Genomic DNA, 21155 nt, shown 5'->3' on the forward strand with positions numbered 1-21155 from the left:
ACTTTTGCATCCCAAATAAGAACATCAAGAAAGAGAAGAAATAGAATAGAATAAAATATTTTTAATCATGTATCATAACTTAACATGCAGAAATGTAAGTTTTACAGCTCAGCAATAAGAAAACAACCGGACTTAAAAATTGGTGAAGGGTGAGTGGTGGTGCCTGCCTGTAACCCCAGCACTCAGGATAAATAAAATGTGTAAAAGAAGTTGAATCCACAATGTAATAATACTACCTCATGCCTATTAGTATAGCTAGAATAAAATACTAGAAAAATAAAAACAAGATTGGGTGGGGTGTTGCCCAAGGTCCATAGCCCTGAGTTTTTACAGCAGCAGCAGCAGCAGCAGCAGCAGCAGCAGCAGCAGCAGCAGCAGCAGCAGCAGCAAAGCCTGACCTAGGGAGGTGTCAGCAGAGAAGCTGCAGGGCTCACACGTGGCTGATGGAGTGCACAGCAATGCAGATGCCTTGGGAAACTGGCTTGCTGCTCCTGAGCTCTTAAACAGTAACACATCCCATCTCCCCAGCGCGTGACCAGCAGCTGCTCGTCTAGTGTGTACTTGAGAGGGATAAACACATCTCCCTATGCAAAGACTGTCACATTATTCATGCCACAGCGCTGCTGAAGAGAGTATCTATAGAAACCCATCAAGGTCAGCCTTGTGGAGGGTGAAGGGCAGGCCAGCCATTCCTTCCTCTCACCCTTCCCCTTCCCCCTTGCCTCTTCTTTCTCTTTTCTTCTCCTTCTCTTTTTCTCCTCCTCCCTCTTCTCTTCTCCTTTCCTCTCCTCATTTTCTCTTTCTTTGAAACAAGGACTTGCTATATAGCCCAAGTTCACCTCAAAATCAGCAATCTTGCAGCCTCAGCCTGTTGATGTTCTAATTAGGCCGTTACCACCACAGAGCTCTGCCTCGTTATAACGAAGGCGCTGGTTCTATTCACGAAGGTCCTCACTCCCTTGACCTGACCTGCCTCACCTAAAAGCCATCTCGTGGCACCAATTCCATCATGAATTTGGAGGGGGTGAGCACAAACAATCCACTGCCTATATTTGTGCTGTCCACCCCAAATGAATGTTTTTTTCATAACAATACCCTTTGTTAATTTATCCCACAGGTTCTAACACCTTCCTATAATCCTCCCCGTGTCAGCCTGGAGTCCAGCCCAGCCACGGTAGAGAAAAGCTCTGTTCCCACAGTCCCGTCATGGGACACAGAAAGCAGCACCCCAACATTTCCCACCAGTACAGTCCTTTCTGGGCTGACCCCGTCTTCGACGACTGTGTCACCTACTACTTCTTCCAGGACAGGTAACTTTTGAAGAATACAGTTAGAAGACATTTACCACAGAGGCAGGATCTTACAGGGACAGTGTTTAAGGTTTACTCCTTCCTTCTGTTCCAGTCTCGAGACAGACACATAGCCGACACCATGCTGTGTAACCAGAGCAAAAGGTGACTGGTGTGCTGTCTTTTCCCTCTGCGGCTCTCTGAGGGAGGGGAGGAGACAGGCAGGTTAGGGTGAGCCAGTTCACATGGGAGAGTGGGAGCAACACGTGGTCTAATAGTAGTGAGGGCTGTGTATTTCTGGTTGTGTATTCTGTTGTGTACTTCAGCAAGAAAGTGTGTTCTTTGGGCGTGACTTTGAGGGGGGAGACAGGGAACTGCAGAAAACCTGTCCCGGGACTGGCAGCAGAGGAAACATGGTGGGTCAGAAGGGCCTGCAATGGTCTCTAGCTTCTAAGGCTTCTCTCCAAGGGAAATCACTAGTCTTGAGAGTGTTGTCTCTAAACCTCAGTACCATGAGCGATCTCTTCCATTCTGTGTGGAAGAGAAGAAAAGACTCACACAACATTTTGGAAGAACCAGAAGGAGATCAATTGGCTAGAGCTGGCTTTGTGGGTGGGGAAGGCAAGCTACGAAGGAGTCTAGGATGGGCAGGGTTATCTGGTTCACCCAGGTGGGAAGACCTGAGCTGTGAGCAGCCCCTTTCCCTGGGGTAGGGAGTGGACAGCATGCAAAGGAAAAAGTGAGCTAAGCACCAGGGCTCATCTCTCTCTGCTTCCTGACTGTGGATATTATGTGATCGGCTGCCTCACGCTCCCGCTGCCTTGCCTTCCCTGCCCTGACAGTCTGTGTCCTCATGCTGTAAGCCAAAATAAAGCCTCCTTCCTCGAGTCACTTCTGTCAGGGATTTTGTTACAGCAACGGGAAAATTAAATAAAAACTAAAATAAGGTCCATTGTCCAGAGGGTGAGCGGGGGCTAACATTTCCAATGTCAACCGGAAGATGAAGGTGGCTGTAGCTACAACCTGGCTCAAAGACTGAACTCTAAGTGTGTGTGGAAGTGTAAGCTGATCATCCCAGCACTTGGAAAGTGGAGGCAGGCAGGTCAGGAGTTCAAGATTGTCTCTGACTGCATAGGAAGAAAGAGATCAGCCTGGGCTATATACGATTCTGTCAATAATAATAATAATAATAATAATAATAATAATAATAATAATAATAATAATATAACAATAATAACAATACTACCAACATAAAGGTGCATCTACATTTGAGACCTCATTGGTATCCTAGATGCTGCCCTGAGCCAGTGCTATTCTGTTCTGATTCCCTGATCCTTTTTAGCCTTCACTCTTACTGACTTTGATCCTGAACTTCAGTGAGGAGAGGACTATAGTGAAAGAGAAGCTGTGAGAGGAAGAGAAGCTGCCCTGGGATTGGCTCCCTGCGTGCTAATGGTGATATGGGAATATTGGGGTGTCTTTGAGCATGGCACAGTCTTTCTTAGCTCTTAGTAAGCTTGGTTTGGGGGGTTAAGGTCACAGAAAACTCAACTCAAATAGTTTATTCTGAACCAAATACGAAGGACAGTGAGGCTAGTGCCCGGTTGAGAAAACTACAGCAGGACTGTGTTGATGCCGTTCAGTTTGTGCAGTAAACGAGCTTTGGAGCATTAGCAGGTAAGTGCTTTGAGGGGAGTTAATGCTCTGCCGCTGGAGTGAAATTACCTTTTCATACTGAGCTTGCCTAGATTTCCTGTTGGAAAGGCTCCAAGAGCAAAGCCCTTAGCCGTCATTTATGAGGAGCTCCGGGATCTGAGCATATGGCCAATGACACTAGACACTTATCAACACTCTTGACCTATTTGTAAGTAAGGACCGCTCCCCAGGGAGTCAGGAAAAGCTGGTTGCAACAGAGATAACAAACTCAATCAGTAGTCCTCCACCTATTGGTAGACTACCGCCCGACACATAGCTCATTTTGAATGATTATTTTCTTCACAGTGCCAACTCATGTAGAAAGTTTGAAATTGGCAAAGTCTATCTTGCAACATAACAGAGGGCACTAGACCAGGGTGGAGTGCCTTAGATAAAATTATATAAGGAATGATAATTAAAAAAAACAGGTATTTTTTTGTATTACATAATGGCGTGTACTGTTTCTAATTAATTTCTAGTAAAGGCACTCGCAGTGTCTGCTGGAGATAACCTTGTGATAACCTTACCAGACAGTGAAGCGGAACTGAAGGCCTCTGTTGAGCCAGCGCCCTCTGCAGGTAAGAGTTTGACATTCTTGGGTCCCAGGTCTCCACAGACCATAGACTTGATACATCCTTTCTATATTCCACAACAGGAGATGGCTGAAGTTTACTGCCTTAACATAAATGCAGTAGGTGTCTAGGAAGTTCAAGATAATGTATAAGCTTTAACCGACCACATAGTGATAGCCTGTCTTTCTTTTTTTTTTTTTTTTTTTTTTTTGGCATTGGAAACAACTTAGAAGGTTTTCAAATGTTAACAGTGACATTGGGGAGGCTTAATCTTTAGATTCTATTGTCTATGATTTGTATACTTTCATGATAAATATGTTTTTGTGCTTGTTTTTCTTTATTTGCAAAGACACAGAAGCCTTGTGATTTCTCACTGGGATGAGGGTTGAAAGGCGAGTTCCGTGTTTCTAAGGCAACTGATACTATTGGTTTAAGGCTCTCTCTTCCTTGGGGCTATCTCAGAATTGATAAGCATCCATGTTTCCGATTTGTTCTCAGACACAACTTACAGCTATGAATGGGAATTAATGAGCCACCCGATAGACTTTCAAGGTAAAATCAAACAAGAAAACAAGCCGATTCTCCACCTCTCTCAAGTAAGTAACACGGCAGGTTGTGCACCTCAGAATTCAGCTAGCGACACCTTTGCTGTTGACCCCAGAATCCTCTCTTAGGATTAAAAACAAATGAAGAACCCTGGCATGATGGCATGTGCCTGCAGTCTCAGCTACTTGGGAAACTTGATCCTAGATGTTCAGGCCAGCCTAGGCAACATAATCAGATCTCCCGTCTCAAAAAAAAAAAAGTTATAATTAAATTGACATATCATCAGCTCAGGAGAAAGAGGCTCGGAAGCCCATTCTGTGTGCTGGATATAAAGCCTGGGTCCTCATTCTTGCCATCTTTACAGTGTTAAAGGTGTCTCAAATGTCTGCCAGGCATGTTCTATGAGTTTCCAGCAGTTCCAATCTAGTTGCTGGAACAAGTTGCTTAGTTGCTTAGATTGTCAAATACTGCTCCACATGCACCGAGACACGCACACAAGAAGACACACACTTCCTTGTCTCCATGGACAAGGGGTCTGTTTTCTTGGGAGACGAATGTCTTCCTGTAACGCTGTACCAATCCCAGGGCCTTACCAGCTCACTTCACTGCCATGTGACTAAGCTGTTCCTCAAAGCGTGGTACCCAGACTGGTGTTAGAAATGTGTGATTCCAGACTGAGGTGCAGATTAGTGTAGGGTCCTTGCTCAGTACATGGGAGGCCATGGTTCACTTTCAGCACTGAGCACTGCCCCCCCAAACACAAAATACAGCACAATTCCATTCACGCTCACCTGAGAGCTGCGGTCCGTGGCTGATACAAGGCCTGTGACATCTGTGACTAAGCAAAGGGCCTATGTAGGTGACTTAGTCTCCCAGAGTGCGGCTCTCACATTTGTAGTAGTCCTAGAGAGACTGAAATGAGCCTTCTTTTCAACCTTTGGGATGCTGTTCAAGAAAGGTGATTCCCGTGTCTTCAGATGCTCACCTGTGTGTCTGCTTTTACACTGCAGTTGTCTGTGGGACTCTACACCTTCAGAGTGGCTGTTTCTAGTGAGAACGCATTTGGGGAAGGGTACGTCAACGTCACTGTCCTGCCAGGTGAGTCGGTGGGAGAATGGCCTCTCGGCTGTGCTAATCTCATGCTCTGGCACCTGATGTCATGGTTGTATAAACTATTGACATGACTGCTCCATGGTGTGGTTAAGGGGGAGGGTTTTGTTGTAGATGAGATGGGGAGGGGGGAGAACAGTCAGAGGCATCTGGAAGAACCCAGAGCAGAGAGAGAAAGAAGCAGACTGAACACAGCACGCAGACTGGTCATGGTCAGTGCTATTTGTGAGAGAGGGGAGAATAGCAAGGGAAAGAGAACAGAAAAAACCAGAGAAGCAGGAACAGAGCAGAGAGAAAACATAGCAAGAATACCAAGGCTATAAGGAGCCTGAGTAGCTGGGGTGAGGGAAACCAGTGAGCTGAATGGTGTTTAGGGTAGAGGGGAAGGCGAGAAGGGCTGGATGCCAGCATGGACTTTGTAACAGGTACTTGCTATCCAGAGGGAGCCTGGAAGCCAGCATAGACTTTGATATGCCGAAAGGTGACACAGGGTAGACACATGTCCCTTCTGCCAGAGGTAAGGGAAATGACCCCTTGTGATAGAGGGAGCCGACTTCACAAGTTCCTGAGGAATATTGGCTTTTCTCTAACTGCCAGAAATCCTCCTATAGTCCAGTTTGAACTCTTCTCTGGATATTTGTACTGCCCTTTGTAGTTTGGACCCCTTTTATTTTTACCTTAGGCACTGTTTTGGTTAGAGTTCTGTTACCATGAAGAGACACCATAACCAAGCAACTCTTACAAAGGAAAGAGTTTAATTGGGGGTTTGCGTACAGTTTCAGAGGCTCAGGCCGTTATTATTATGACAGGGAGCATGGCAGCATGCAGGCAGACATGTGCTGGAGGAGAAGCGAAAAGCTTTCCATCCTGATCCACAGGCAGAGAGAGAGAGAGAGAGAGAGAGAGAGAGAGAGAGAGAGAGAGAGAGAGAGAGAGAGAGAGAGAGATGGGAGAGGAGCGGGGAGACAGGAGCCTGGGCCTGTGTGGCCATTTGAAACCTCAAAGCCCAGCCTAGTGACACAAATCCTCCAGCAAGGCCACACTTTCTCCAACAAGGTCACGCCTCCTAATCCCTCTCAACCATTCCACTCCCTGGTGAGTAAACCTGCAAATCTATGAGTCTTTGGGAGCCACTCTCATTCAAACCACCTCAGGCGCCTCTGTAGAGAAAACATGCAAGGATTATGTTTAGTCTTTCTGTTTTCTTTTGCTTTTTCTATTACTCTAGCATTTGTTTGCCATGCTCCTCAAGTACACAAGGTAACGGACTTGTTCTTGAATGATGACAAACTGTACCTTGGCCCTCCCTGTCCAACACTCACACTATCCACCTTCTTTCCTCGTGACCTAACTTTCAGGTAGGACCATGGATATTTCAAATGCATCTGTGTCCCTAAAGGGTCAGGGGCACACATGTGTCATGGTCTTTCAAGTTCATCCCTGGACTACAATGCAGTGCATTCATGTGAATTAGAGGAGATGACCTTGGGTCCTGCTGGGCACACCCTGCTTTATGCCCCTTCCACTTACCCATCAGCTCAGCTGAGCCATTGGCCTGCATCAAATACTAGCACCACCACCTCCCAGCCATCTCTCCTGGGGTCAGCAGCTCTCCCTTTCCCACAGTCTACTTACTTTTACAGCTGAAGGCTAGTGAGGGTGGTGGGCACCTTCATTCAAAGATTTAAGATCCAGTTCATGGCCTGGTGATGTTGTTAGCTGGTAGAGTGCTTGTCCAGCACTGGCTATGCCTGTATTCACCGTGTAATCCTAGCACTTGGGAGGCACAGGCAGGGGAGCAGGAGTTCAAGGTCATCTATAGAAATTGGAGCTACCCTGGGATAAATAAGGCCCAGCAATTTAGTCTTTCTTTTCTGTAATCACTGTACACATTCCATGACTCTCCTCTTACATCTAGGATTATCTAGAGATATATGAATTGACAGACAAGCCCAAAATCCTCAGGAGGGGTTTAAAAGTTTAGTTTTCCACAGCTGAGACTCAGGGGGACGAAGACCTCTTTAGGATGTTCAGAAGCAGCTTTTATAAAGGATGCCTTTGTTTGTGTGTGGCTGGTGTGTGCGAAGTTGGCTTAGTTGCTGTCTGTTTTTTCTTTTTCTGTCCACAGCTGCAAGGGTCAACCAGCCACCCATAGCAATTGTCTCTCCTCAGATCCAGGAACTCACTGTGCCTTTGACCTCAGCCCTCATCGATGGCAGCCGTGTGTATCCTCCATGTTTGGGTGGTTTCTGTCTGTCTGTGCTGTCAGACTGAGCACCCTATGTGGAGAAGACTTGTTCTCCCACGATAAACCAGTGTCTGTTTTAACTGCTTGTCCTGGGCTCTTCAGCTCTCCTCTGGGAGTAGTAGCACATCTATAATCCTAGCATTTGGGTGGCAAAGGCAGGAGGGTGGGGATTCAAGGCCATCTTCTGCTACTTTGGGAGTTCCAGGCCGGCCTGGGGTACATGAGACACAGTCTAAAAAGATAGACAGCAAACAAACAAATACAATGTTCTTTAGGGTCAGACATTTGATGTACAATTCAAAGAATTACTAAGGATTCTTTTGTGACTCACATAGAATTTGTAATATTAGCAATTGAACAGAACCTTTAAATAGGAGCGGGACTGGCTGCAGTGAGAGTGGGTAGCATTTCGCTTACTAATTTATTCAGAGTTTATTCTTTAACCAGAGGGTGAGGATAGGGTGACTTTGGGTGTCCACACGAACGAGAATAGACTGTAAACACGCTCAGCGCTAAAAATTGGTTGAACAAGGTGGTGTGTTCTGCATCTGCGTTCACGTTCACTCAGTCACAGAGTTAACCCATGGCCTGCTGAGAGTGAAAAGCAGTAGCCTGCACTTGTGGCTGTTGCTCTGTCGGCTAGCCTGCAGACTGTGGACATCACAGCGATGTGACTGCTCGCATCTATTCCGCATCACATCCACATCCTCCACCCACTGCAACATGAAAGTACAGCGCATTTATTTGTTTGCTTGCTTGCTTTCTCAGGCAGCTCAGGCTGGCCCACACTTACAATGTACTTAAGGTTGGCCTTGACCCCTAATGCTCTCAACCCCTTCCCAAATGCTAGAATTATAGGGTTGTGAGTCTCCATGCCTAACAGGCAGAGAAGACTTTAAATGAAACTAATTATATGAGAAAAGGCCTGCATTTTTTAAATCTTTGATTTAAATTTTTTTGATTTAAATCTTTGATTTAAATTTTTTTGATTTAAATTTTTGATTCAGAATAGCTTAGTTATAAAAACCATACAAGATTTCTAGTTGGCCACATAAACTTATTTCCTTAGATGGATTTGACAAAAAGTCAACTTCCTTCTAGGTCTAGAAGTCCATGGTTCTGCATGACACATACTGTTGCTCTCTTTTATTATTTATTTGTTTATTTTTGTGACATGGAGATTGAACCCAGGGTTTTGTGGATGAAGGGCAAACATTCTGTCACTGAGCTACATCCTCCAGCCCTGCTTGTTCTTTCTTTGTTTGTTTGAGATGAGGTCTCACTGCGTAGCTCAGTCTGGCCTTGAACTCTTGGAGATACTTCTGACTTAGTTTCCTGAATGCTTGTGAACTCCACGCCAAAACCACCCCACCCCTTCTCACTACTGGGGATCAAGCCCAGGGCTTCACATTCATAGTAGTTAAACAGTGTACCACTGAGCTACGGTCCCAGACTGCTGTTTGCTCTTGTCCCAGGGATTAAACTCAGGTCGCCAACCATGGTGGCAGGTGTCTTTAACTGCTGTGCTGTTTTCTTGGCCCCACCCTGGTTTGCCTTTTAAGTGGGGAAATTTTCATGCATGATGCAGTCTTTTTTTGGACTTCTATCTTCATCATTAATATGCTAAAGGGGGTTTTGTGAATTGTAGATAATCAACTCTTAACATGTTCAAGAACTTGTTGGTTCAGATATCTACATGAAGCGGTCGGTAGCATGTCACCAGTCACCAAGATGAGTGGCAGCTGAATGTCAAGGCACTACATTCTGGGCTACCGTGCCTGTCACTCTGCTTTTTAAATATTCAGTGAGTTAGAACAGCCCTGTTCAAACCTGTGCAAGTCTAGAAAAATAGCGATGACAATTTAGGGACCGGGGGGATGGCAGCAATGCACAGCATACATCATGGGGAACTGGGCAGATGTGTATTTCTACAAAACATACTTAAGTTCTCAGTAAGTGCCTACGTTTTCATCTCACTGTTCCCGCAACCTGTTCTGGATACTGTTTTCTTGTTCTTTGTAGAAAGCACAGATGACACTAAGATAGTGAGTTACTACTGGGAAGAAGTCGACGGGCCTGTCCTAGGAGAGGTGTTTCCGGCTGATGCCCCAGTCTTACGCTTGTTGAACCTAGATCCTGGTAACTACACTTTTAGGCAAGTGGGTTTCACCTGTATTGTGTTTTCCCAGGACTTCTCTTTTGATTGTTTCTTGAAACTGATACTTTTATAAAAATAAAAATAATATATCACCAAGCAGAGGAAATGAAATATTTCTCCTGTGTCCATGACCTGAAAATGAGGACTCTGAACAGTATGGCATTTAAGCGCTTTTTCTATTCACATGCTACTTTAAACCTTTTTCTGCTTTCCTTACTTGGGTTAAAGTTCTGATGGGAGAGACCCCAGGGGTTTGTTTGTGATCAGAGCTGAACTGGAGTTTGGCCCTTGTCTGTATGGGGTTTGTGGGACAGTGTGAAAGGAACCCAGAAGATGCAGATGGCCTCTGATATACCATTTACCCTGGGCTGTTCTCTATTCCTATTTATACAGCTTTACTCCCAGACACCCCACAGCCAACCAAGGGTGAAATGAGTTAGCAGATGGAGAGTGCACTGTTGTTGGGCGCACAGGAGGGATCATTTCAGTACAGGAGGGCCTGGGCAGTTTCCTTTCCCTTCCTTCCTTCCTTCCTTCCTTCCTTCCTTCCTTCCTTCCTTCCTTCCTTCCTTCCTCCCTTCCTTCCCTCCTTCCCTCCTTCTCTCCCTCCGTCCCTTCTCTCTCTCTCTTTCTTTATTTGGTGTGTGTATGTTGAGCATTTGTGTATATCTGAAACTGTTTAACCCTAAAATGCTTTGCAGAATGTCCTGGAAGCATACTTGTAGAAAATCCCCTAGAGATGAATTTAGAAATTGAGTGTTTTGTCGCTGAAATTCACAAGCGGTGGTTCAGTCAGTAAATGGAAGGCAGAAGTGGCTCTGTAACATTCTTAGCATGAGTTATCAGAGAGGGGTGTGTAGCGATGCTCTCCTTAGGATGAGTTGTTGGAGATGGATGTCTAGTGATGCTCTTAGGATGGACTGTTAGAGATGGACGTCTAGTGATGCTCTTAGGATGGATTGTTGGAGATGGACGTCTAGTGATGCTTAGGATGAGTTGTTGGAGATGGACGTCTAGTGATGCTCTTAGGATGGATTGTTGGAGATGGACGTCTAGTGATGCCCTTAGGATGGATTGTTGGAGATGGACATCTAGTGGTGCTCTTAGGGTGAGTTGCTGAGAGAGGTGCCTAGTAACACACTTAGGATGAGTTGAGTCGACTAGGGAAGCTTCTGAGTTGCATGGAGGGGGTACATTCTCCACTTAGCATCTCAAAGACTAGTAAATTCGAAAAAGCTAAGCCTTAATGTGGGAACATATTATGACTCAAAAATAAAATGAATCCATGACAACAGAAGCAATGAAAAATATGACCTGTATGCGTTTCCTAGCCTCGTCCTCAAGTTTCTATTTTTACCTTTTTCTGAGAATGGTTAGTCTGAGCAGGCTAAGGTGACCACTTACTTTCAGGTATGGCCCAATCGTGGATGTAAGAACTTCCTTTTCTTGTTATAGGTTGACCATCACAGACTCAGATGGCGCTACTAACTCCACCACAGCAACCCTCATCATCCATGATGCTGTGGACTACCCACCTGTGGCTAATGCAGGACCAAATCAGACCATAACTTTGCCCCAAAACACCATCACTCTGAATGGAAGCCAGAGCAGCGACGATCACCAGATTGTCCTCTATGAGTGGTCCCCAGGCCCTGGCGGTGAGAACCAAGAGGTGGTCATGCAGGCAAGTCCTCTATCCTGCCTGCAGACTTTTATCCTATCTATCTATCTATCTATCTATCTATCTATCTATCTATCCATCCATCTATCATCTATGTATCATTCATTCACCTATTCTTGGTTTAGGGAGGTTGTTAAATCAGAAAATCTATTTTATAAATTTCTCAAACTATGAAATGTTGGAAGAGCATGTAACCTCACAAATCTCCTCCAAGTTTACACCCCTGACTGTCACATACCTAGGTAAGCACAGAACAGCAAACAAGCAGTCAGTCCTGTTGTTTCAACTAGCTCTTGAGGTCAGTTGGGAAAAAAGCTGACTCAGTGTTTGTTAGAGCAATATGTCATTTAGTCTTGGGAGAGACACTAGAAGCAACTAACCTAACTACATTATCCAAAAAGCAGTTGTTATTCTGAGTGCCCCATTTACTGAAACACCATAGCAGATACTGCTGTGTTCACCACTGCAAAAGTGGTGGACCTGGGAGAACGGAGCCTATGAATGAGGCCGACTAAAGTCTCATGCAACAGTCAATTATTCAGTGCATCCAACAGTTTGTACCCTGAGGGTTAGCCGGGGTAACATGCGTAAAGTGTCTAATCACAGGGCAAGCCACACGTGGTGAACAGCTGCTCACGGTAAAAACATGTTTGCCCATACAGGCATATGAACAAATAACACTAGCCGGTTGTAATGAATTATCAGAAGTGAACTCACTCCCCATCCACTACATCGGGGAGAGGCACGAAAGTGTAACTCAAGAACAATTCTGTGTTTTGAAGAAACTAAGGTCACAAGATTCTCGTCTTGGTGTTTTGGAGTTTTCCCACAAGCACTCAGAAATCTCCTTATACCGCCATTCTCGGACCCTGTTCCAACACTGCGGCACTGAGTTCCAGGTTTTGTTAATTTACATTCCTTCAGTGCTGTGAGGGTACACAACAGACTTGCATTCACGCCTGTTTTTATCTTTCTCTTTTCCTTCTACTCTTCCCCTTCCCCTCCCCCCTTTTTGGGACCGGGTCTTACTATGTAGTCCTGGCTGACCTGAAGCTGTAGACTAGGCTGATTTCAAAATCACAGAAATCTGCCTACCTCTGCCTCCCCCATACTGGAATTAAAGGCATGCACCTCACAGCCTGCTCCTTCCTTCTTTCTTTTAATTTTTTGCATGCACTGCCTAGCACCTCACATATACTAGGGAAGCAAGGAATATCCCTATTCCTTTTTAAGTTTTTAAAGCTGAGCAAGGTCTTGCTAAATAATGCAGATTGGCCTTGAACTTGCTCTGTACCCCTGGCAGGCATTGAATTTGCCATCTTCTTGCTTCAGCTTCCCAAGAGTCTTTGTTTGCTTTCTGTTGCTGTGTTAAAGACCATGACTGAAGGTAACATGGGAGCGGAAAGCTTTATTTCACCTTTGCAGATTGCAACCCATTGTCAAGGGAAGTCAGGAACCTGGAGGTATGAACTAAAGCAGAGGCCGTGGAGGGGCACTGCTTACTGGCTTGCTCCTTATGGCTTCCTCATCCAACTCAGTACCACCTGCCTAGGGGCAGCACCACTCACAATAGGCTGTGTTCTCCAAAATCTGACATTAATCGAGAAAATACTTCTGCAGACTTGCCTACAGGCCAATCTGATAGAGGCATTTTCTACACTGAAGTTCCCTCTTCCCAGATGATCCTGGCTTGTGTCAAGTTGAAAAAAAATCTAATTAGGACACCACAGAGCTGGTGTGTGAGGCCTGCACCGTTGCACCCAGTTTGTTTTCATGTAGGTTCTCTGCATTAGGTGAAACCATTAGCACCTACCATGGCACACTGCTCTCTCGACTTCTCTACTGATAGACTTCCTCTTGTTTCCTTCTCACGTTTGCTACTGTGTAGGGAGTGCGGACCCCATACCTCCGCTTGTCTGAGATGCAGGAAGGAGAGTACATATTTCAGCTGACGGTGACGGATTCCTCAGGACAGCAATCCACTGCTTCGGTCGCTGTGATTGTCCAGGCTGGTAGGTGAGACACAGATGAGATTTGACCCCAGAGATGAAGGCAGAAATGATAAACTAAACCCTTGAGCTTCAGATATGTTTAACTAAGTGGGCGGTAGCGTCCTGAGATTCCCGAGCTGAGCTTCAGATGTGTCTAACTAACTGGGTGTAGCATCCTGAGATTCCTGAGCTGGCAGGAAATCAGACATGAGAGCTGATGTGGCATGAGAAACCAATTTCCTTTCGAGGTTCTGAATCTTGCCACACGCTCTAAACCACAATTCAGGAGACAACATGAGAGTCACTGTCAGCACCACTTGTGTCTCTGATTTGTCACATGGTAACTCCTGTGCCTGTCATACTCAGCTTGGGAAAGTTCCAGGGCATGTTGGGGAGACTGGCTGACTATGTGACCTGACACCCAGATGCAGCAGACGCTTGGGCATTGGCCCAGGCTCCACTCTCTTATCAGTCTCATAAAACCCAGGACTCTGTTACCTGTAGCTTTCAGGAGGCTCATAGGTAGCCAGCTAGACCTTGCTTACAACCGTCTTGGCTCCAAAACTTCTCTAGCAAAGGCCTGCTGTCTCCACATCCGTCACCTAGTAGACTGACGTTGGGGACAGTCTCAGCTGAAAGACAACTAATTGAATTTGTTACTGATTCAGCTAAGATGTAAAAGGCACTCTGAGCCAGCCCCTAGGGATATGGAATCAAAGAGGATGAACCTGCCTCTGCCCTTCCAAGGCTGTGGCAAGTACATGTGAAGTGACATGGACTTATTCAGGTGCTTTCCTCAATCAGGAAGGGTGCCCGTATAAAGAGCACCTAGATAGCTTCTGCTGGGGTCCCGGTTAACACACCCATGGCAGGTGGTCAGGAGGAGAAGGATGGGGACTGGAGGGCAAGAAGAAAGATGTTTAGAAAGAGGGACCTAGATTCCCAGAAGCCATAGGACGAAAGGGGCCTGGGTACGTTGAAGAATCGAAAAAAAAAAAATGAAATAAAAATAAAAATAATGGTATGACCGGAGAAAAAAGCTGTGGGACTAGGCCTGGAATGAGATACCCATAGAGGGGCAGGGCTCTCATTAAGGGTTTTATAGATGTTTGCCCTTAGGAAATTAGGGAGCCACTATTGATTTTGAGGAGGACAGTGGGGGAAAGACATTGTATCTCCATGGTAGTGGCTGTGGCTATGTGACTCTTGGAAGCAGAAATGGTAGCTATTCATAAAAATAAGCTCAGGAGTGATGTTTTACTTTTTTTCCTTTCTTCCCACTTTCTACTGAAATATTTTCCTTTTAAAAATATTTATTTTTATGTACATGGGTGTTTGGCTTGCGTGAGTGTCTGTGAAGGCCAGAAGGAGGCATCAGAACTGGGGTCACAGACTGTTGTGAGCCACCATGTAGGGATGGGGAATTGAAACCAGGTCTTTCCAGCCCACAACTGAGATATTGTCAGCATTTGCTGTTTAGCAGGTACTGTGCTAGACAACAGAGCTGCAGACAAGCCTATGCACCTGATTTCGGCTCCCTTTCTCTTCTCCCTTGTGTTCTTTCTCCATAATTCCTTTCCTCCCTCTCACCTTCTCTCCTTTCTTCTTTTCTCCTTCCCTTCTTCTTCTTCCTTCTCTTCCTGCCTCCTTCCTGCTTCCCTTCCTCCTTCTCTTCTTTCCTCTCTTGAATGTCTGTAATTCTAGAGAACAACCAGGCTCCAGTGGCGGTGGCAGGCCCTGATAAGGAGCTGTTCTTCCCGGTGCAGAGTGCTACACTGGATGGGAGCAGGAGCAGCGATGACCACGGCATTGTCTGCTACCACTGGGAGCACATCAGGTAGTGTACCCACCCGCGTCTGAGGCCGTGTCACCGCCGAGTGACAGCATTCCTTCCCTAGAGGACTGCACTAAACAGCAGCTCGGGCTTGTTGAGGAGTCACGATTTGAGCAAAGAGTAACTAGGCCTTGTTGATAGAAGTGTGTGTTATAGGGAGGCACGGTGCTGCATGCTTTTAATCCTTGCACTTGGGAGGTTGAGGCAGGAAACGCTTGAGTTCAAGGTAGCCTAAGCTCCATAGCAAGACCCCCCCCCATCTCAAACAAACAGGCAAACAAAAAGAGGAGAGTGTTTTGAGGGAGCTGGACACTGGTGGGCAATAGAGGGAAGCAGAGCCCAGAACAGGTGGACAGGGCTGGTTTGGTGTAACGTGAGCTTCCTGGCAAAAAAGACACAGGGAAAGCCACGGGTGGTCTGTCTACACTCAACCAGCCCCAGTGACTGGGTAGAGCAGGTGTGCAGAGTCCGAGGTGAAATTCATATCATAACATTTCCTGTTTTACCTACTGGGTCTCAGTATTCTACATGGCTTCTGGAGAGGGAACGGCATCACTCCGATTTTTGTTTGTTTGCTTGTTTCGAGACAGGGTTTCCTATGTGGTCCTAGCTGGTCTAGAACTCTCTATGCAGACCAGGCTGGCCTTCAACTCACAGAGATCCACTTGCCTCTGACTATCTTCTACCTCCCAAGTGCTGGGATTGAAGGCATGTGCCACCATGCTGGGCTGCATCATCCCATTTTAAAGTTGAAAAACGCAGGCTTACGGAAAAAAGCAAGGGCGAGTAGTTTGGGGTACCTAGACTGAAAGAGGCTGCATGGAGACACAAACTGCATCTGTCTGCCAGCCAGTCCTAGGGACTCAACAACTAGACAGAATTCCTCTCTCCAATGGCAGACCATTTGCCTCCTTCTACACATACCCTGGAGCTCGATGAGGGCTTTTTTTTTTTTTTTTTTTTTTTTCGAGACAGGGTTTCTCCATAGCTTTTTTGGTTCCTGTCCTGGAACTAGCTCTTGTAGTCCAGGCTGGCCTCGAACTCACAGAGATCCACCTGCCTCTGCCTCCCAAGTGCTGGGATTAAAGGCGTGCGCCACCACCGCCCGGCCCTCGATGAGGGTTTAACCGAGTTTCATGCAAAGAAGAAATGGGAGGTTGAGTATGGTACTGCACGTCTTTAATCTCAGCACTTAGGAGGCTGAAGCAGAAAGCTCATCATGAGTTCAAGACTAACCTGGGCTGCATAGTGAGACCCTATCTAAAAAAATGAAAAAAAAAAAGATATGAACAGTTTCTAAGATTCTATTTTCTAAAGGGAGATCATTTCAGTGGCATCTCAATTAAAAGAGAAAAAAGAATGAAAACCCTTTCCCCAGAACCCAGCACATCTGGTTTGAAAAAGGCTTCAGCTTTGACCCTCATGCCAAGCCAGAGAACATGTGTACAGTTACCTCAGACCTCTGTAGAAACCCAGATGGCCACTGCAGCCAGAAGTAGAAGCTTTTGCTAGGGCTCAGATCTCACGCCCCACCTTTTGTCTACAACATCTCCATTTTACAGGGGTCCCAGTGCCGTGGAGATGGAGAATGTGGACAAAGCCATAGCCACTGTCACTGGGCTTCAGGTGGGTACCTATGACTTCCGTCTAACCGTGAGAGACCAGCAGGGACTGAGCAGCACATCCACCCTCACCGTGGCTGTGAAGCAGGGTAAGTGGACCTGGTGACAGGACCTGAACCTGCCCTGCCTTCCAGTCTCACAGGTCCCCAAGTCAGTGTTTGCTCATGAGTTCACAGCTGACTGAGCTCTGCCCAGGGGGCGCCAACCTTCTCCCTGGCAGCTGAGTTCATTTAAGTCCTCTCTGGCTCCAGGGAGTAGGGAGAGCAGGAAGCCACAAGCCTGCTCTGTGAGTGTATAGCAAGAAATCATGGGCCTACATCTTTTACAGGGAAAAGATCCGGTTCTGGCCCATGGTTTGCTTTCTTCTCTCTTGGAAACCCAAGAGCAGAAAGACGTTCAAATTATGTACTTTGTTTTTTAAAGCAGAAGTTCACAACTTTTTGTTATGTTTTTATTTATTGTGCCTGTGTATGTGTGGAAGGGGAGTGTGCTTGCCACAGTGTGAGCATGCATGTGTGTGTGTGTGCGTGTGTGTAGGTCAGAGGACAACTTTCAGGGAGTCAGTTCTCTCTGACTACTATGTGGGTCCATCAGCCTTGATGACAATCACTGTTACCCACTAAGCCATCTAGTTGGCCCAATACCCCTCCCCCCAATTTTTAAAAGACAAGTTTTTAAACTTCTGATCCTCTTGCTTGCTGGGATTATAAGCATGCAGCACCTCACCTGGTTTATTTGATGACAGGGACTGGACTGAGGGCTTCAGGCATGTTAGGCAAGCACTTTACCACTGTAGATCCCTAGCTGTCTATATTGGTTTTTATTGTAAAATTTTCAGGAAAATTTCTTGCTTTTGTTTGGCTTCCCATTGGACCAAGAGCTGCTCAGTGTTGGTCTATATCTTATCTTATAGGTTGGGGCAGAAAATAATGCCTTGGCTGGGCGATGGTGGCGCATGCCTTTAATCCCAGCACTCGGGAGGCAGAGGCAGGCGGATCTCTGTGAGTTCGAGACCAGCCTGGTCTACAAGAGCTAGTTCCAGGATAGGCTCCAAAACCACAGAGAAACCCTGTCTTGAAAAACTAAAAAAAAAAAAAAAAAAGAAAATAATGCCTTGGAGTATCTAAAACAACCTTGGCTACAAGATGGAGCATGGAGCAGTTGTGGGTGTTTTATGTCATGCTGTCGGTGGTGTTTTAAGTCAATTTCTTGCCTTTTGTTTTTGCGGTGTCTGACTTAGAAGATAACAGTCCTCCGAGAGCCCAGGCCGGTGGCAGACACGTTCTTACACTTCCCAATAATTCCATTACCTTGGATGGTTCAAGGTCTACTGATGACCGAGGGATTGTGTCCTATCTGTGGATCCGGGATGGCCAGAGTCCAGCTGCTGGCGTGAGTACTTGAGGGGTACTGTCCCCTCAGCCATGTACCCTGCGTACAGATGTGTCCCACTCATGGTATCAGGCCTCTTGTGTCCTAGAACAGCTGTGAATCCAGCCAACACATTGGTAGATGATAACATTATGTCACAATATCGAAAGGCTGGGCATCACGAGGGACATGGAAGCCAAGCTTCCTATTTTAGTTTTCTTCCTCCATGTATCAAGTATGTCAGATGCATGGGGATTTCCACTTCGACTTCACAGTGGCAGTGAGTAAAACATAGAGATGGAACGTGAATGGCCAAGGCCAAAGAGCTCAGTCTTAAACCAGGCCCAGATCTTTAGCTTTCGGAAGCTGTTGGATCACTCTGTCTCTTAGGTTGTAAATTTCCGTACGTCTCCCTTTTTTTCCATGGCTAAGGGCTTGACATCTACAAAAGCTTTCTTGTAGATACCAAAGGTGTGGGCATAGGGAAGGAACTGAAAACACCTTGTACATCTGAAAGAACTTCTAGAATGGATTTCATAGAGCTAGATGGTAGATTAGCTACTAAATGAACTGCAGTGTCTCAGTTCAGATTCCTAACTTTTCATTGCTGTCCATTCTGGTCAACAAGGACAGACAAAAGTAGAGCCCAAAAGATTTCTCTCTCACTCTTTGGGACTTTGGGCCTGTTGAATGAGTGATCTGTCTACAAGGCTCTGGGTCACCTGAGAAGGTGGATAGGATATGCCATGAGGGGATGCAAGGGTACAACATTATATAACTATGTTAGATGAGGAGACCTTAAAACTCTATGCGTTGTCCTGGGATTTTCAAACCAAGCTCTTGTCCTCTGTTAATTAATCATTTGGAAATTCCTGAAAGCTGTTTGCCATGTCTTGTTTGGTCCTTGTACCCACTGGTGCTCCGCATAAGGAGGAACTGAAGATTTAAAACCTTGCCCCTTTCCCTTCCTCCCTCCCCCCGCCAAATAAGTCATATATGTCTGAAAACAAGAACCTCAGAGCTCTGAGCTCCAGAGAGGCTCGGAGACTGGGTACAAAACTGACAGCTGCCCTGTGCCTCCCCTCCCTTCTCAGGATGTCATCGGAGGCTCCGACAACGGGGTGGCTCTGCAGCTCACCAACCTGGTGGAAGGAGTCTACACTTTCCACCTGCTGGTCACGGACAGTCAGGGGGCGTCGGACTCAGACACCGCCACCGTGGAGGTGCTACCAGGTGTGTTCACTGGGGTAGGAGTTCCTCAGTATCCAGCTTCTCCTCTCGGCCAGTCTCATCATAGGAGTTTATATCTGAAAGGAAGATTTTGCTTTCCTGATTTAACATGAAGTGAACACGGTCAGGCTGAGGGAGGGCAGCCTCAGTGAGGTGGGCATGGTGACGCTTCATGAACTGGACTAGATAGCACCCACGAGCAGGAAAACAATGTTTCAGGTGCTGGGGAAGGGAGGTGTCAGAGTTTCAATGTAGCCCAAAGCTATAGCTGATTATCTTTTGAGAGAAAAGCTACTAGATAACAAAGAGGAGTGAAATTTATAAAATACTCCAGAGTGGCTTCTGCGGTGTTCTCCCTGCTATTCCTTCCTTCTTTCCTTCCTTCTTTCCTTCCTTCTTTCCTTCCTTCTTTCCTTCCTTCTTTCCTTCCTTCTTTCCTTTCTTCCTTCCTTCCTTCCTTCCTTCCTTCCTTCCTTCCTTCCCTCCCTCCCTCCCTCCCTCCTCTCCTCTCTTCCTCCCTCTTTCCCTTCCTCCCTCCCTCTCTCCCTCCCTCCCTCCCTCCCTTCCTTCCTTTCCTTCTTTCTTCCTCTGTCTCTCTCTTTTTAAGATAGGGTTTTATGTGTCCCAGGTTGGCCTAGACTTCCTGTGCAGGAAGGATGACATTGAACTTCTGATCCTCTTGTCCCCCAGGGCCAAGTGCTGGTATTGCTATCACAACCCATGCCTCTGCTGTTTTAGGATAATCTGAGTCCTAAAGCTAAATATAATAGACAAGAGTTCTTTAAACTTTTATTTGCTTATTTTGACCTTTCTTTTGTTTTGCGGGGCATGGAACCAGGACCTGTGGGTACTTAGCCAGCATCTGTTTCCTGACCCAACATGCCCAGTCTGGCTTTGAACCTTTCTACAGCCTCTGCTCCTTGCCTTACCAAGCCTGTGGTCTCGTGGTGAAAATCCTGTCTTCTCTCTCCTCAGACCCCAAGAAGGATGGCCTGGTGGAGCTGATTTTGCAGGTTGGTGTGGAGCAGCTGACAGAGCAGCAGAAGGAAACCCTTGTGAGGCAGCTGGCTGTGCTTCTGAATGTGCTGGACTCAGATGTGAAGGTGCTCAGGATTCAGGCACACACAGATGTCAGGTATGGAGCTGCATGCCCAGCACGTGGCACTCCAATGCCAGATATGATAACTACTGTCTCAAGCAAGAAGGTAGGCATGCATAGCTGGTATGACAAGAGTTACATTTTATTATGCTGAGGGTCATCATGCAAGGTTTGTACTGAATTCCTAAGTACAATCCTAAGCCTGTCTCTGAAAGGCTGCTCACTGTGTGATAATGTCTTAGCTGGAGGTCAGATCCAGCCTCTAACAGAAGTCTCTGATCTGAGGGTCAGGATCCTGGCAGAGACTCTCCAGCCACAGGGCAGGTGATGTCTCTTCAGGTGTGTAGAACATGTTGTTGCAGCCATTATTTGATTCATTTTCTACTAGCTGTATAGTGGCGGTGCACACCTTTATTCTCAGCTCTTGGTAGGCAGAGGCAGATGGATCTCTGTAAGTTTGAGGTCAGCCTCATCCACAGACTAAGTTTCAGGGCAGCCAGTGCTTCACAGAGAAACCCTGTCTCAAAAAACAAAAGGAAAAAGACCCTGTTTAGAAAACAAGCTGGATGGCTTCTGAGGAATAGTATCCATAGCTGACCCTTGACCTTCACATCTACACCCAAATACAAACAAATTATGCAAATTATTTACATACACACAAAGAAATATACATAGATACATTGAATATTAACTGGCAGTTAAAATGAAT

At 46.2% G+C, this 21155-nt stretch overlaps 1 protein-coding gene across 6 annotated transcripts in view; it reads left to right on the top strand.

The window, feature by feature from the left end:
• Kiaa0319 (KIAA0319 ortholog) overlaps positions 1-21155 on the top strand; it is a 52487-nt gene that overhangs the window by 20109 nt on the left and 11223 nt on the right. For 4 of the 6 annotated variants that reach the window (XM_057787456.1, XM_057787460.1, XM_057787457.1 and 1 more), the window contains 13 exons: positions 1118-1310; positions 3464-3562; positions 4055-4152; positions 5113-5200; positions 7341-7433; positions 9483-9615; positions 11074-11306; positions 13192-13311; positions 14995-15127; positions 16687-16835; positions 17987-18138; positions 19212-19350; positions 20323-20482. In XM_057787456.1, the coding sequence (XP_057643439.1) occupies positions 1118-1310; positions 3464-3562; positions 4055-4152; positions 5113-5200; positions 7341-7433; positions 9483-9615; positions 11074-11306; positions 13192-13311; positions 14995-15127; positions 16687-16835; positions 17987-18138; positions 19212-19350; positions 20323-20482 (1790 nt within the window). Of the gene's footprint in view, positions 1-1117; positions 1311-3463; positions 3563-4054; positions 4153-5112; positions 5201-7340; positions 7434-9482; positions 9616-11073; positions 11307-13187; positions 13312-14994; positions 15128-16686; positions 16836-17986; positions 18139-19211; positions 19351-20322; positions 20483-21155 lie in introns of those variants that run through there. The other 2 variants (XM_057787459.1, XM_057787461.1) reach the window with 2 other exon arrangements.

Source organism: Chionomys nivalis, chromosome 13 (assembly GCF_950005125.1).
Source record: "Chionomys nivalis chromosome 13, mChiNiv1.1, whole genome shotgun sequence".
Lineage (NCBI taxonomy): Eukaryota > Metazoa > Chordata > Mammalia > Rodentia > Cricetidae > Chionomys > Chionomys nivalis.